The sequence below is a fragment of the Nannospalax galili genome, unplaced genomic scaffold (assembly GCF_000622305.1).
Source record: "Nannospalax galili isolate Female #2095 unplaced genomic scaffold, S.galili_v1.0 scaffold1096, whole genome shotgun sequence".
NCBI classification, from domain to species: Eukaryota; Metazoa; Chordata; class Mammalia; order Rodentia; family Spalacidae; genus Nannospalax; species Nannospalax galili.
This window is the reverse complement of record NW_008338289.1, coordinates 1,568,752-1,585,243: the sequence shown is the minus strand read 5'-3', so window position 1 is coordinate 1,585,243 and position 16,492 is coordinate 1,568,752. Positions and strand designations below refer to the sequence as shown.

At 44.3% G+C, this 16,492-nt stretch overlaps 1 protein-coding gene across 4 annotated transcripts in view; it reads right to left on the bottom strand.

Moving 5' to 3' along the window:
- The window catches only part of Dapk1 (death associated protein kinase 1), a 207,803-nt gene that overhangs the window by 45,088 nt on the left and 146,223 nt on the right, over window positions 1–16,492 (bottom strand). For all 4 annotated transcript variants that reach the window (XM_008833093.2, XM_008833095.3, XM_008833094.2 and 1 more), the window contains exons 4-15: window positions 13,009–13,147; window positions 11,457–11,586; window positions 11,240–11,288; window positions 11,127–11,153; window positions 10,207–10,359; window positions 9,828–9,873; window positions 8,018–8,107; window positions 6,652–6,744; window positions 4,153–4,272; window positions 3,362–3,460; window positions 2,270–2,368; window positions 87–185 (exon numbers count right to left, since the gene is read on the bottom strand). In XM_008833093.2, the coding sequence (XP_008831315.1) occupies window positions 87–185; window positions 2,270–2,368; window positions 3,362–3,460; window positions 4,153–4,272; window positions 6,652–6,744; window positions 8,018–8,107; window positions 9,828–9,873; window positions 10,207–10,359; window positions 11,127–11,153; window positions 11,240–11,288; window positions 11,457–11,586; window positions 13,009–13,147 (1,144 nt within the window). The remainder of the gene's footprint in view (window positions 1–86; window positions 186–2,269; window positions 2,369–3,361; window positions 3,461–4,152; window positions 4,273–6,651; window positions 6,745–8,017; window positions 8,108–9,827; window positions 9,874–10,206; window positions 10,360–11,126; window positions 11,154–11,239; window positions 11,289–11,456; window positions 11,587–13,008; window positions 13,148–16,492) is intronic.

Sequence of the window (16,492 nt, the reverse complement as noted above, 5' to 3'; positions counted from 1 at the left end):
TAACTGGAGAGGACACATGGATCACCTGGCTGCCGTGTACTGATGCACAGAGCAAGGGACTAAGCACATAGGCTCCCACAACCCACCTTGTCCTGGAAATTGGGATTCGAACCAAAGCTACACAGGAGCTGAACCACGTCCGCATGGCCATAGCGAGCTGCCACATGAAGGGCTGTCTCTCCAGACTGCAAAAGAAACAGAACCACGAGTCAGAGCCATTTCTATGAGCAGAAGTGTGGAGAACACAACTCAAAAAGACTCCCAAGAATGCTGGTCCACATCTTCCCCTTTGTACCCTCACACTCTCCCTCAAGCTCCCGGAGGTCCAGGTCAGGGACCTGGGGCAGAATATGCTCCCATCCCTTAAAGGCCACATCTCGCCTCCTTTCTCTATGAATCCTTCTAGCTCTTTGGCTTTAAAAAACAATCTTCAAAAATCCTCTTTAAGTATTAGGTTCATCATCCAGCAAGTATTTAAAGATGCTGTTTCATTTATTAACAGGTTTTTCATTTCATTGTCAGTGTTTAAAACTGCTCACATTCTCAAGAGATTTTTAAGAACATCACAATTTGATCATACAACAAGTATCTGTGAACAAATACAAGTCCTTAGGTACGTATTTCTGCCCCTCCCAAAGTATTAGAATCAAGTAACTGAAAAAAACCAAGAAGATTAAATGAGACAGTTTTTGTCAACTGTCATAAAAACTGTTGTAATAAATATGGTGCTGCAGTTTGGAGCTTAAATATTTCTCAAAGGTCATTTGCAAAAAAAACTTAGTCCTTGAGTTCAGTCCTCAGAACTGACATTTGAAAAAAAAAAAAAAAAGCAAGCAAATAGATATGAGGGACTCAAGAGATGGCTCAGCAGTTAAGAGCATCTTACAGACGACCTGGGTTTGCTTCCCAGCACCCACATGGTGGCTCACAACTGTCTGTAACTCTAGTTCCAAGGTATCTGATACCCTCTGGGCTGAAGGGCACCTCTACACATATAGTGTACATACACACATGCAGACAAAACATTCATACACATAAAATAAAAATAGAGGAATCTTTAAAAAAATGAAAGATTATCTAATCCCAAGTGAGCAGCCCTAAACACCTGTACACATGAACACAACTCAATGGACTCAGCGCATTACACATGTATATTTATAAATGTGTGTGTATATATATATATAATATGCAATGATAATAATCAAAGAAGGAGACAAAAAATTGTGAGGGGGTGAGGAGTGACATGAGAGGGAGTTGGGGGGATTCGGAGGGGTAGAAATGATGCAAATACGATGCTCACATATAAAATTCTCCAAAAAGATGAAAATATATATCTAACAACAAAAAAAACTTGGTCCCACTCTGTGTGAAAGGACTTTAGGAGATGGGATCCAGTGGAAGCTGTCTCTCTCCTCTTGCTCTCTCTCTCTCTCTCTCGCTCTCTCTCTCCCCCCTTTCTCCTTCCCATCTTCTGCTTTACCATAAGCCAACGATGCCAACAATGGAAACCTCTGAAACCATGAGTCAAAACATATCCTGCCTCCTTTAAAGTCAACTTTTATTTTGTCATAGAAAGAGAAAACAGACACACAGTGCCTTTGATGTGAATGCCATGCCTTAGGGATAGAGCAGTGTCCTACCCCTGCACAGGGTGTGGCAGGCTTGACTGAACATGACAGGTCAGCCCACAAGTATTGGAAACAGAAATGTGATACAAGAGTAAAAGAGGAACGAGAAGATGGGAAGGAGTGCTAGGTGCAGTGAGCTACTAGTGTTAACCATCTTCTCAGAGGACTGCTGTGAGGACCAAGTAAAACACGTGCATATCAATGTGTAGTGTGTGGAAAATAAAAAATTTTAATAACACCTTTGTCTCCAAAAATCTTTACTTTATTATCTCCTTAACTACCTAGTGCCAGTAACTGTAAGGCCAGCGCTGTGAGCCATTTCAAAGGAGGAGTGGTAGAGATCTGCATAAAAGCATAGAGGCTTCAGAAAATCAGGAATCCAGTCTCTGCCTGTCTTGTTAGAGCTGTGGGTGCTCATGTTACCAGGAGAACAGCCCACAGCTTGCAAGTTGGGCCACCTGCCTGGCAGATTTCATTATGGGGCCAAGCCCACTGTGGGGCAAAAGGAAACCACTTTAAATTCCCTGCAGGAAGATTGTGGTCTTCAATCCCTATCTTTGGGTTCTGGTGCACAAGGCAGACCAGCTCTCAAATGCATCCCATGTCATTTCCTCTGTCCCTCCTAAGAGGTGTAGCCTTACCTTGTCTTTAACATCGAAAGGGCATTTGTTCTCATTGAGGAATTTCAAAGTGTCCACGTGGCCATGCCGTGAGGCCCAATAGATGGCATTGGATCCTCCCTGCACAGAAATCAGTGTAGAATCACATATAGATCATTGACAGACCTGGACTCACGCACCCCTCAGAATCACAATGCTTCCGTTCTTGTTGTGTGATTACAAAAAACCCAGAAGAGCCCCTTCCAAGACAAAAGCCCATTCAGTCTCATGGTTTTGACAGCTGTACCATGGTCATGTACAACATTAAAAAAATATTTCAACCTCTGGCTAGAATTTCAACCTCTGTACTCAGTATCCGCAGGGACTGGGTCCAGGTCTCTTCATAGGTATCAAAACTCAAAGGTGCGTAAGACCCTTCTATGAAATGGTGTGGCCTACACACAACCCAGACACATCCATCCGTACACCCTAAATCACCACTGAACTGCTCTTAACACCCAGTGCAATGGAGATGCCAGGGGAACAGCTGTTACGCTGTACAGGGGAGAGAATGATAAGAAGAAAGACACTCCAAAATTTTTTTTCTGGAATTTTCAGTCGTTGGTTGAATCATGGAAGTAAACCTGTGGATTCTCAAGAGTCAACTTTACCAGCCTATTAATAGCTCTGTTGAAAGTCTTGCAGCTGATGACAGATCCATGGTTATGATTATCGCAGTTGTCTGCCTTTCCAATGCAGCCTACCCCACAAAGTGTGTCCTTACTCAGTTGCACAATAAACATGCAGACAAATTAACTTCTGATTAGATTAAGTTGATAGTGAAAAATTTAAAACATGACTTGTAATACCATTGATTAAATGTGATCTGCAAGGAGTAAAATCTGGGGTTGGTACAAAGAAACGTTCGCATTGAGGTGACCCCCCCTCCCAAAGGAAGATCGATGTGAGCCTTTTCCTAATACATCAGACCGCACAGGCTACTTAGGCAGTTCACCTTCTTTTATAGGAAATCACAAAAAAGACATGCATGTTTCTTCTCTATTGCCCCTACACTCAAGAGACATTTAGAAATACATGAAAATGAATTCATTTTTAATGAAACAGAATTATGACCTTATCCTGGACATCAATTCTTGAGCCTCTTTTTATGAGTAACTGTAGTATCTGGATATTCCCACAGCCAGCAGCAATCAGTAACGGAGGTGTTCCATGCTGGAACAGAGGAGGAAAAAATACAGCTTTTCAGGTTTGGTAGGAAAGAGAAAGCCTGGATTACCACTACTGTAACCTCCCTGCTGTCCCCACACCACTCCCAAGATCTCCACACACACACAGAGCTGCAGCTATGTGACAGGAAGGGAAGATGGTCAGAAGAGCATGAAGCCCTTCCTCTTTCATAATCAAAGGGGACACTGCTACTTGCAGGAGAAGATACAAACTTTCATGGCAATAGTACAACTGGGAATGGAAGAAAGGCCCTTGATGAAAAAAGACTTCATTTGTGGGGCTGGCGAGATGGCTCAGTGGTAAAGAGCATGGGCTGCTCTTGCAGAGGACCCAGGTTCGAATCCCAGCACCCACAAGGCAGCTAACAACCATCCACAACTCCAGTTCCAGGCGATCTGGCCCCTCTTCTGACCTCCGTATGCAATGCATGACACGGGTGCACTTACATACATGTAGGCAATACACTCATACACACAATAATAATAAATAAAAATAAATCAATACAATGATTTTATATGTAAATGGAATCACTATAAAGAGGAGGGATTTTCCCCCACAGCACGGAGGTTCTATTTGGATGGTGGGAATAGGGAAGTACCTGGGGTCTCTCCAAACTTGGACTTTTGGGTGCAGAGTCTGTGATACACCCCTCCAGTACCCCTGGCAGAGAATCATACCTTGTTGGGTTGGTTCACATCATAGTTGGACAAGGAGCCCAGAAGGTGCTGCAGGCCTGGGACGTTGTCATCATTGATGGCATGGATGATGGCTTTCATCACGAAGGAGTCTTCCTCATCCTGAGAGAGATTGAGGATGCAAAGAGTTAGTGTACTGCCCAGGATCCTCATCAACACAATGAAACCCTGGGCTTACTTGCCAAAGGGCATTCCTAGGGCGGCATGCTACTTAATTCCCAATCCACATGGTCCCAAGGGAAACTGGGAGTTCATCTTTTGCCTTTTCCTGTTACAAACCATAATTCACTATTTATCTGAGCCTGATGTCAGCTGTATTGGAACAGCTTTCAAGGTTCAGATTTTGAACAGTGACGGTTACTACTGACTGACCCTCTATGTCTGTCACAGGGATCTGTCAAATACAGTCCATATACACTGTGGAGAAGTTTGGGTGGGACCTGCACTCTCCTCCTGGATAAGGGAAAGGAAAACTATGGGGTAAAGGAAATCTTTGGTTTATCTGAAGAAGATAGTCTCATTTCCTAAGTTGTTCAATTCTAGAATTGCCATTTTTTTGGTCACTTGAGTATTTTTCTTTTCTAGGTCTAACATAGGAAAGTAGCTGGGCATGGTGGCACAGGCCTTTGATCCTAGCACTTGGGAGGCAGAAGCAGGTGCATCTTTGTGAGATCCAGGCAAATCTGGTCTACATAGTGAGTTCCAGGCCAGCTAGGGCCACGGGGAGACCCTGTTTCAAAAACAACAACAACAACAACAAGTGAGATTCTCTGTTAAGTATGATCATACACACACACACACACACACACACACACGCACGCACGCACACACACACGTATGTATGTATGTATGTATGTATGTATGTATGTATGTATGTATTATGATGGGCCTTAAAGGGAATCCATGAAAACAGGTCAGAAAAAGGAAAACAGATGAACTTTTGATTACAGAGGAAAAATAACTATGGAATAAAGTTGTTGTCTCCCTGTCAAAGACTTATTACAATATCTTTCTAAAGTACGGAACATTAAAATTAAGGACTAAGTTAGAAAAATCCCCAACAAAGTACAGAGATGGCTACTGAAATGTCATGCCTGTGAGGGCAGAATGGAGAAGCATTTCTCTGAGTTCTTTCTAAATCCAAACAAACTCCAAGAGGATTTTTATTATATTTATACAGAACACCTGTCTAAAAAATGGAGTAAAGTGTTGATTTCTATCACTATCCAGTCAATGACTAGGAGTCACCTGTATGGGGACTAATCAAGAGAAATGCAGTGAGCAGAAAGAAGAAAGCAGTCCTGCAGCACACCTGTGGTTAGCAGAATGCAGAGCAGGTGAGGAGATCTCTCTCTCCCCTAACTTGCACCGTGACACACGCACTCCTCCCACTATTCAGGATGGTAATTCATGAGGCTTAGTCATTCTCACTGTCCTGTTTGGACCCATAGCTGCCATCTTTTCCGTGGTTCCTCTATCACTCTCATGTTCTTCCCAAGGAAGCCTTCCTCTTCTTTCTTTCCCTTCTCCTCCTGGCTTAACTTTTCTCTGACTGCTTTTGAAAAAAAAAAATAAAAAATCTCCCCTTTCACTCTACAACTGAGACTAGATCTAGGGCTTTAGTGAAGAGACTAGCTTCAGTGAGAAAAAAAAAAGAACTAGTGTCTGCTGATCCTGCCCTTGGAGTCCCCAGCTCCACCCAGGAAACACCAACTATTGGGTTACAGGCCAGGGTGGTTCCCACAGAACCACCATGTCTGCCTTTCCTGGAGTCCCCTTCCCATCCAGAGTTAACAAAGCCCTGTTGTATGACTGGCCAGGGAGAGTCTCGTTGAATTCAGAGGTGTTCAGTTGTATCTGGAGAGCTCATCGGTGATTGGGTTTCAATTTGGACTTGGGGGAAAGTGTGGTGCTATTCCCAAGGGCTTTGGACAGTCAAGACAATGTCAATAAACCAAGTGTATGGCCTTCTGGTCTACCATGAGACAGCAGTACTGTGTTCCCCTGACATTGGTGGGGGAAGAAGATAAGGACGTCTGTCCCTTTTGTACCACGGTGATTCTACATTCTCCTGTCAGCGGCAACCACACCTCTCATTTTCATTCATGAGAATCAGTGTAAGTCTTTCCATGTGCATGTGTCTCTGCATGTCTGTGTATCTCTCTGGTTCTACGTGTGTGTCTGTGTGTATGTCTATGTGTGTGTCCATGTGCTCATGTGTGCATGACTGTGTATATGAGGGAAGGTTAGGGTCAGAGGTAGTAGGGATGGCAGTGGAGATAGTACCAAGTAAATCGAAGTGAAGAGGGAAGAAGATAGGGTACACAGACCAGCCTCCCTAATCCCACACCTCAGGAGGAGTATGTGTAGGTCTGACAGCTCCAGGATGGGAGGTTTCCTGGATTGCTGACAAACAGAACAATGTAAACATTCTAACCATATAACACAGAGAGGCTGGCCAAGGCAAACAGGACTGCTTACCAGAGTATCATCGCTTCTGGCCACACTCATGTTACTTCTGGACAAGAACGACCTGGATAATCTTTGGCACAGTGATATCAAGCGAACAGATTGCTTTAAAAAAAAAAAAAAAAAAACAGACATAAAAAGTCAGGGGGTGGAACAAAGACACCTCATGAACAAAGCTCAGATCAGGCAACACAGCACTTGCTGCCCACAGACAGCAGACCTTTTTGGAGCGGACACTCCCACAGCAGACTGAGCTGTTTGCTTAGGGAAGTATGCTAAAGGTCATAAATCCAAACAGCAAGAGGAGAGACTCTCATGTATTGACTGCTGGCCTACAGATGCAGCTGCCTCACATCCTGTCTCTTCTCAGCTTTGTTCTCTATACCCCTCCCTGCAAGGCATCCTTGGGACAAGCCTGCAGTGTAAGGGCCTTGTTCTGAGCCCTCTGGGCCCAAGCAAGCATTAAATGAAGATAATGTGATTATCAAAATACATATAGATGTTTAAATGAACTGGTAGGGGACACCTTGGTCTATAGTACAAAGGTCTCCCCTCAAAGGCAGAAGCAGCAGGAAGAGGACCAGAGAGAGGAGAAAGGAGGGAGGGAAAGAGGAAGAGAACATGGGAAGGAGCAGGAAGAAAAGAGGAGGAGAAAGGAGGGAGGGATGGAGCGACAGAGGGAGGGAGGGGAGGAGTGGGGAGGAGGAGGAGGACAGAGAAGAGGGAAAGAGGGAGAGAACGCGGTTGGGGAGAAGGATTTCAGACTTGGCTTTAAAGGCCTTTTGGAGAGTCTAGTCCAAACTTGAGTGTAACGAGTTACACCGCTGGACTTGGGCTGAGAAATGTGACAGTATTCCCTCTGAGTTTGACATAACCTTGGATACAGGAAGCCACACCTTCTGACCCCTGAGTTTTGACTGCTTCGAGGATGCCTGAACCAGTGTCCCACAGAGGCCACAGGGAAGGCACCACAGTGAGGAAGAAGAGACCACCTTGCAAGGGTGGTCCATCCCAGCTCTACCCACAGTCCTGAAACCCTGCATGGCAGAAGGTAGGCTTCTGATACAAATACACACCTTATCAGAAAAAAGTCACAATGTGGTTTGTTCATCATTAGAAAAAGGTTTCACTGTAGTTTTATTGTACTGATTTCAAAATTTGCCTTGGGAACGGTTTTGAGAAAAGAGCGTGCAAAACTACACTTGGAAGAACGAATTAAATAGGACCGAGGTAAGGCTTTGCTTGTCTTTAACGGCAGACGACTACGGAGTGGATTGTTTTTAAATGGATGCAGCTCCCAATTCCCAGCATGAGAGCACGTGAGCCCCGACCAAAGCAGAGGAAACAGAATTTAATGCTCTGCATCAAAGCATCATACTTTCCATTTTTTCCGAGCTGCAAACTTCTTAAATTTCTCCATGTTTACTGCTGAAGCTTTTCGACTAAGTGCTTGTTGTGTATCTTTAGGCTAAAATGAAAATTCAAGAAAAAAGATTAGAGCTCTCTAATTACAGAAATGAGTTAAACACCATTTTAGGACTCCTGATTATTATAATGGACTTATACATTCACCATCTAAAACAGCAGAAAAGTGGCAAAACATTAAAGACCCAGCAACTAGGCTGGGATGTAGCTCAGGTGGTAGTGCTGGCCCAACGTACCCAAGGTCTGGGTTTGATCCCGAGCACAACATAAATCAGAAATGATGGCTCATGACTGTAATCCCAGCACTCAGGAGGTGGAGACAGAGGATCAGAATTTCAAGGTCATCCTCAGCTACATCTCAAGACAGGTCAGCCTGGCTAAAATAGAAACAATTAGGAAGACCTATGCTCAGTCAGTTAACTCTTAACGGCTGAGTGTTTGATATAATCCACAGAGACAGCATCTGGGGCAGAGGGTAAGCTTATAGCTGAACTCAGTTACAGTCTTTCATAATGATAGCTTGGGGATGGCAAGATTCATGGGGAGGTTAGGTTATGACACATTTGAACTTGAGTATCACTAAGTAATTTCCAGCTAGGATGAACACCAGCAATGTAGAAATGTGGCCCATCCTAACCTCACTCAAATGCCTTCACTGTATCTTGTTTGGTGATGTTTTTAGGTATGGGTATAACCCTGAGAGCTGGGGCTCAGGCCTTCAGTAATGCCATTATGATCAGATACTCTCATGGTTTGGATCTTAAATGTCCCACAGCATCTCTTTGTGCCAAAGGCTTGGTGGCCAGCTGGTGTTATTACTGGGAGGTGGTGGAACATTGCAGTGGTAGGACCCAGTGGAAGGAATTTAAATCCTTGAAGGGGATATTGGAACCTTTGTCCCCGTACCCTCACTTTCCTTCCCAGGTGAGCAGCTGTGCTCTGCTACATGCGGGCTGCTATGATACACGAAAACTACCACAGTCCCCACAATGGAGCCAGCTGCCCATGGACTACAACATCTGAAATGGACCAAATAAGCCTTTCCTCCTTAAAAAGGTGGTTTTCTGTTTCTTTGTTTGTCTTCCCCCAGGTATTTTGCTACAGTGACAGAAAGCTAACACATTCATCAATCTTAGCTTAGTCCTTTTTATTTCAGGCTGAAGCAAATTCAATTTCCTTAACCCAAATACCAACAGGGTAGGTAATGTAAAGGTGTCATATGTCAGGGTCAAGTGTTCTATCATTTCCCATATACATGTACAGTGAGGATTTGGTGCTGTTAGGCCTTCAGCTTTTTCAAGAGAATTTAGAGTCCTATATTATATCTACATGATGGAAATGAATTCAAATTTTAAAATACTGCTTGGGCCAGGCGTGGTGGTGCATGCTGGTAGTTCCAGCACTTGGGAGGCAGAGGCAGGCAGACCTCTGTGAGTTCAAGGCCAGCCTGGTCTATCTAGTGAGTTCCAGGCCGGCTGGGGCTACAGGGAGACCCTATTTCAAAAAAAAAGCCAAAAGAAAAATACTGTTTGGACTGTTACCACAGGTTAAGGCAAGCGTGCTAAGTGGACCTCTTCCAGCCCTGCTCTTAACAACTCGTTTTTCTCCCCCTAACTCTGTGATCATTAGGATAAACTCCAATCCATCAGTTTATCTTAAAATAGAGCATCAGTAACCAAACTAACATTCCAGGCATGACCTATCGTTCCCAAACCAATGACTTTAAAAAAATGATTAAAACTACAACATATTATGCAGCTCACCTTGATCCAGGGGTGCTGCAAACTATCTTGAATTGTCATTCTCTTCCTTTGGGGGAGAGAAAAGGAAAAAAAATTAAAAATCACATGACCATTTCAGCAACACTAAGGTTGTTTCCTTATGCCTACGAAGCAGACACTCTGGAAAATGCAGTCCAGAACCCGTATAAAAAGTACTGAGAACACAGGTCTTCCAATTCTTTCTTTCTGGACGGGCTGAGTGAACGCATATGAAGGACAGTGAGGGCATCTTCCGAAGCACTTCCCTGCCGTGGCATGTTTCCCTTCTGCGAGGGTCTGACAAGGTGGCCACACGCAGAACAGGTGCTTGTGTGGCTCTAGGCCATCTGAGGCTGCGTCTCACAGAAAGAGGGGCACTTACTTTGGATCCTTAACCAGTAGTCTTCTGATGAAATCTTTGGCAAGGACACTGGTATTACTGAAGAATTCTTCCTCAAATTCGTAGTTGACAGCAGATACATTTGCTAATGTCTCCTGTTTAGTGTCTCCAAGAAATGGGGAAGCCCCACTTAGGCTGGTAAAATAAAATGGAGCACAGAACATTAACAATTGCCATGTGTCATCAGGGCTTCCGGATCTCATGTGGCAAACACCAAATGAGACTAGAGTCTGGTGTGACAGTCTCTTCAGAATTCAATCACATTGCACAGAACACTTAACAGTCATGAACACAAGTACAAATGATTCCTGTAAAAAGTTCATGTGGGACTGGGGAGACGGCTCAGTATATATATAAAGCGAACAAGCCTAAGGACCTGAGTTCAGATCCCCAGTGCCCAGGTTAAAAACCAGGGACAGTGGTGAGTGCCTGTAACTCTAGCACTGCTGGATGGAGACAGGCAGAGTCCTAAAGCTCATTGACTAGCCAATCAAATCGATGAGCTTCACGGTCTCAAAAATAAATAAATAAATAAAAGCGGGGAGTAATCATACACACACGTGCATTAATAAGTATATAAAATATACACAAATACAACATCATACAGGTGCATGCATACGCACATGCACAAGTTCATTTGAATCAGTGTGTAGTTTAAAATCAAACTCTTCCTCCTATGTTCTTGGTGATGAGCTGCCATGCTTTCTTACCATGACTGCACTACAGTTTCTGATGATTCATTGTGAATTGGGAGGAAAAACCCAATTAGCATAAACTAAACATGTGTTGAGGTGTGTGATTCATGTTTCCATGAGGAGCGAAGGGGACAACACGTCTGATGGCAAACTACACATATGGTCTCAAAGACAAGGAGGTACAGGGATCATAGAGTCAGTACTTACAGAATATAGGTTATCACTCCAATACTCCTACACACGGAAATAAAAACAGGGACAGGTTAGGAAAACAGAAAACTAAATCAGAGAGAGAACACCAGCAAGGACATGCTCCTTACCACATGTCCGCCTCCAGACCAAGGGGTTCATAGTTGACTATCTCAGGAGCTGAGAGGAAATAAATACTCATTTAGCATGGGAAGGCTGCAGGCCAAGAGATTCTATCTTCATGCAAAAACCAGAAACAGGGACCAGGGAATGATCTCACAGCCAGGGAGATTCTGCCAGGGGAATGTGAGCGAGACACAAATGTCCCCAAGAGCAAGTAAAACTTACCCACAAACTCTGGTGTCCCGAATATGTTTTTGAATTCATTTCCAAAGTCAATTTTATGGGCCAAGCCAAAGTCAATGATCTTGATCCGGGGTCTGGGAACATTTCTATCCAAAAGCATTATGTTCTCAGGCTTAAAAGGAGAGAGAGAGGTAAAAAAGCTGTGATGTGACACTGAAGACGACAAAGCAGCACAATTCTCTGTCATTCCTTAAAAAAAATGACAAAAAACTAGAGAAGGGTAGTGAAAGAAGGCCGGGGCGCATAGCTGTTTGGCTTTAGGTTCTCCAGGAGGCAGGCCTGAGACAAGAATTGGAGGTCATGGGGCTAAAGAGATGGCTCAGCGGTTAAGAGCACTGGCTGTTCCTGCAGAGGACCTGGGTTCGACTCCCAGCACCCACATGGCAGCTAACAACCATCTGTAACTCCAGTTGCAGGGGATCTGACGCCCTCTTCTGACCTCCAAGGGCAACACTGTACAACATGGGTGCACTTACACACATGCAGGCAATACACTAATACACATAAAATTTGAAAAAAGAAAAGAAAATAATTAGGTCAGGAAGCACTTGCTAAGGGGAGGCCGGAAATAGAGGAAGCAGGTATAACAAGGTATCTTAGGATGGCAAGGGCGATGAGTGCACAGCCCTTCTGGACAACATGGGGGAGAAACAGCAGAACTTGGGGAAAACCCCACTGAAGCATGGGCAAGCCTGCACCTGCCATCTCCTATCCCCTAGTACTGATGGCCGTCCCAAGAGCATTGACTCGTGGGCACTCCCAGCTCCCAGGGCCAGAAACAGAACATCAAGCAGACAGGTGAAGGTTTGTAAAGAGCCACCTTACTGTGTGCATCAGAGAGGACTGGGGGGGACACCCAGGAACTTGATGGCTCTGCTACAATGAAAATGGACACTTTGAAGTCTGGTTCTAGCTCTAACGGCATATACCAGATTATGTTTCATCTCCAGTCAATATCACACTGTCACTTCCTGTCACCCCTCTCTGCCTTCATTTCCAAACAGAGCATCCCTCCGTGGTGGCTGGAAATAGGACTTATACACTTTTAATCTCCCATATATCCTTGCCTCAAGCCAGGCAAAGGTGCTATTCAGTCAACGTCAGAGTTGTGTTTGCTTGCTAACAAAGGACAGGGTCAGGTCCAGTCTTAATCAGGAGGATAGAAACTCAAGACGCCATCCACACGATGTCCACAGCCGCCCCAGATGAAAGCTGTGCCAGCAACCAGCCACCCCAGAAGAAAGTGCTCCAAGAGCAGCCCAGCTGCTTAAGGACCAGGCTAGTTTCCCCTAGGATTCTAGAGTCTAACCACTGTTTGAATCAAGCCTCTATCCCACAAAATGGAAAAGCAAAGCACTCCAGAGGGAGGCATACATTGCATACTTAAAGATTTATATATTAAGGCTCCATTTGTTAAACCCATATAGGGGGAAAATATGTTTCATTCCTGTGCTTCAACTTCTCTTAGACATCAAGCCATGAAGGAGGTGGCTGGTATAAGTTTCCATCTGGCTTCTGCTTCCAGCAATGTTACCTTAAGGTCGAAGTGGGCGATCTGAAGGGAGTGGAGGTAGTAAACACCATTAAGAATCTGTTTGAGAAATTCAGTTGCTTCCTCTTCAGTCAAAGATTCCTTCTCAGCTAGGAAGTCAAACAGCTCACCACCTGCAACGCTAAGAGCCAGGGGCAAAGGTCAAGGAGGATCCTTCTGTTCTTCAGTAGTTTTTTTTTCCTCTCATAGAAGGTTGGCAACTTTCAGACAAGATGGCAGGAAGATGCACTGAGGCCACTAAGCATTGAATTTTCTGCCCTTTCTGTGAGAAATAAGACATTCAGGTCATGCTCAAAAGCCCCCAGTACCACTTTACTAATGTGTCATATCCATAAACAACAGGACAGAGAGAGCATGTGGGGAACTTTTTTAAAAAGTCACCGTACCTTTTTATTTTTTTAATTTTTACTTTGAGGACATTCCTTTTTTTAAAAAAGTTTTTTAACTGAATTTTTGTGAATCTCATCTTAATCATCTTTATACTCCCTTCCCCATCGGCACCCTCCCAAACCCCCTACACACACTGGATTTCATGCATTCTGTCATTCATGTTAAGGCCTATTAAGTCAAGTTAGTATCCCCTGATGTTCTTCAGTGCAAGTTCATCCACTGGAGTCTTAGTCGGCCTATCTAGAGTCACTATCGTAAAGAAGATTAGCTCTTCCTTACCCAGCAGTAATCAGCTGCCCAGTAGCTCTTTGGCTAAGATCGGGGCCTGCTGCCCATTTCTTATGCGGGGTTTTGTCTGCTTGTGTTTGCATGGATCTTGTGCATGCTGTCACCATTGCTGTAAGCTCATATGCACAAGGTCCCAGGAGCCTGTAAGGCTCCATGTGGTCACCCACCTCCTCCCTTGGCTCTTACAATTTTTCTGCCCCTCTTCCACAATGGTTCCTGAGCCCTGGATGGGTAAAGTTTAATATGGGAGTCCTGTCCAAGGACCCACACTCTGCAGGTTCTTATTCTCTACGTTTTGGCCATTTGTGGCCTTTGTGTTCATTGCCCTCTGTTGAATGAGGGAGCTTTATTGATGAAGGTTGAAAGGCTAATGCATTAGTATTTTCTCTAACCCCTTGTTCCACAGGTTCCGTAAGCCTTAGGTGTAGAGGACCCATTGTAGATGTGTCACTTAGGGTTGGACATTTCACAGACAATTAACCTCTGTGTGAAGTCACCATATCTTTAAATTCTGTATGTGCAGACATACACATATGCTCTCCCATGCCAGTGTATGTGGAGGCCAGAGGTTGACGGGATGTCTGCCTCAGTCTCTTCTTCATCTTACTGTTTGAAATGGGGCCTCTCACTGCACTAGGAGCTCCTTATTTTGGCTAAACAGCCTGGCCAGCAAGTCCCAGGGATCTACCTGTCTTCGCACCAAGGCACTGGAGTTGCAGACAACAGCAGTCACCTAGGGATCTGAACTCATCTCCGCATGCTTGCTCAGCAAGCACTTTACCCACTGCGCCATCTCTCCAGCCTCCAGTAGATCTTCAAAACATTTCAAAAGTTTTAACTCACCAGTGGGAGAAAAAAAAAACTATACTCCAACTTTGTATAGGGCTTATAAAATAATCCATTCTATTTGTTAGAGGGTATCCAGAATATTCCTAATCTGTATTTCAATTAATTTTAAGTAAAAAATAATGTGGTATCATAAAGATTTTCTTTTATTTAGTATTTGTTTATATGTGAATATATGCATATTTATAAACATTTTTTCAACAGTGACAAATTTCACATTATTGTTGAAGCTTGGTAGTGCAGTTTTGTCAGTAAACAATATTCAAAAATTATAGCAGACATACACTATTTTGAATTTATAGTCTAAGCCATAATTACATATTTTTAGTTTGAGGATTTTATTGGTTTAGTTATTATAGTACTTTCGATTTCTTCTTCTTTTTAACTTCCCAAGCTGTAATTTTTATCCACAGAAGTTCAGTTAGGGCATAGGTGAAGGTACACTGGGGCTGTAGAAGAGTAACAGAAAAATAATGGAATATCTCTTAGTGCCTGGTGATGGGAGAGCTCCAACATCAAGGCCTGGATAGCCCGGACCATGTGTAGAGTGAGAACCACAGCTGGGCCTCAGGGGATGTGGGGAGGTCCACTCCAGAGAATCAGTTCTCCCAAGACCACAATCTGCAAATAACAGAGGCTTCCCCTGTTCCCAGCATGAGGCAGAGCCTCTGCCACGCACAACCTGAGATGTCAGGGGAGGAGGTTGTGGGGAATGTAGTCACTCAGAGAAGACTGAAACTACTGTCCAACATCAGGAAGTCCTCCATGCTCTACTCTGCTCCACCATGAGCCTCCTACCAGAGGAATGTAGAACTGTGGCTCACAGTAGATCCAAAGCTTCACTCATGTGAGGGACAACAGCTCCAGCTCACAGGAGGGGACCACAGCTCCAGCTCACCAACTCTTGCTCATACGAGGGAACCACAGCTCAAGTTCACAGGAAGAGACCATAACTCTCGTTCACGGAGGTGGCATTGCTTCAGCTCCCAAGATGGGACCACAGCTCCAGTTCACCACAGCTCCAGGCTCACAGGAGGGAACCACAGTTCCAGGTTCACCAGAGGAGACAAAAACTCCAGCTCACAAGAGGGAACCACTGTTTCAGCTCCCAGGGTGGGGTCACAGCTCCTGCTCACAGTGGGTGGGGAAGCCTAAGGCTGACTACAGCTCCAGCAGCTCACAAGAGGGGACCACAGCTCCCTCTCACAGGAGGGGTCCACAGTTCCAGTTCATGTTCAGGCTCAAGGGAGGGGACAACAACCCTAGCTCACAGGAGTGGTTCTTGGGAGAGGACCATAGCTCCAGAAATAAATCACATTTAGTAATGAATTTAAGAGATAGTTTCATTAATAAGAATTTATGCAAAACCAAAATGTACATGGTTAAAGATTTATTTAGTCAGTTTCCAGAGCCAGACAGGGAAGTCCACCAAGGCAGTGGTCAGCTCCCTGAGCTGTGATTCTTGTACAACCTCCAGCACAGGGCCAGGCACACAGCAAGTGCTAGAACTTTTCTATCCAGTGAAGGGAGGAATACATTCCCAAGGAAACTCCCACCATGTAATTAATAGTAAATAACAGGGAGCTTTTAATAAGAGTTTTTGTAAGGTAATCTTTATCAAGTTTAACCATACATTTGCAACATAATAATTAAGTGTAATCATGCACATAACTGCTTTATTCTTTATCTTCCAGCAAGACAACTCCATAAACATTATACCTACCGAATCCACATCCACACAGTAAGAAAGCAGGCGCTCACAGACCCAAGCTCCTTCTCTTAAAGAAAAGTTTCACACCCCACCTTCTCACCCTTCAGGTTGGTGTCTCTGAATAGCTCAAGGTACCTCAGAACTAGAGATGCCTTAAAAATGCAAATTCTAGGCCTCACTTTCAGCCTGTTGCATGATGGTCTCCAAGAATGCACACCACGATGCTGAGCA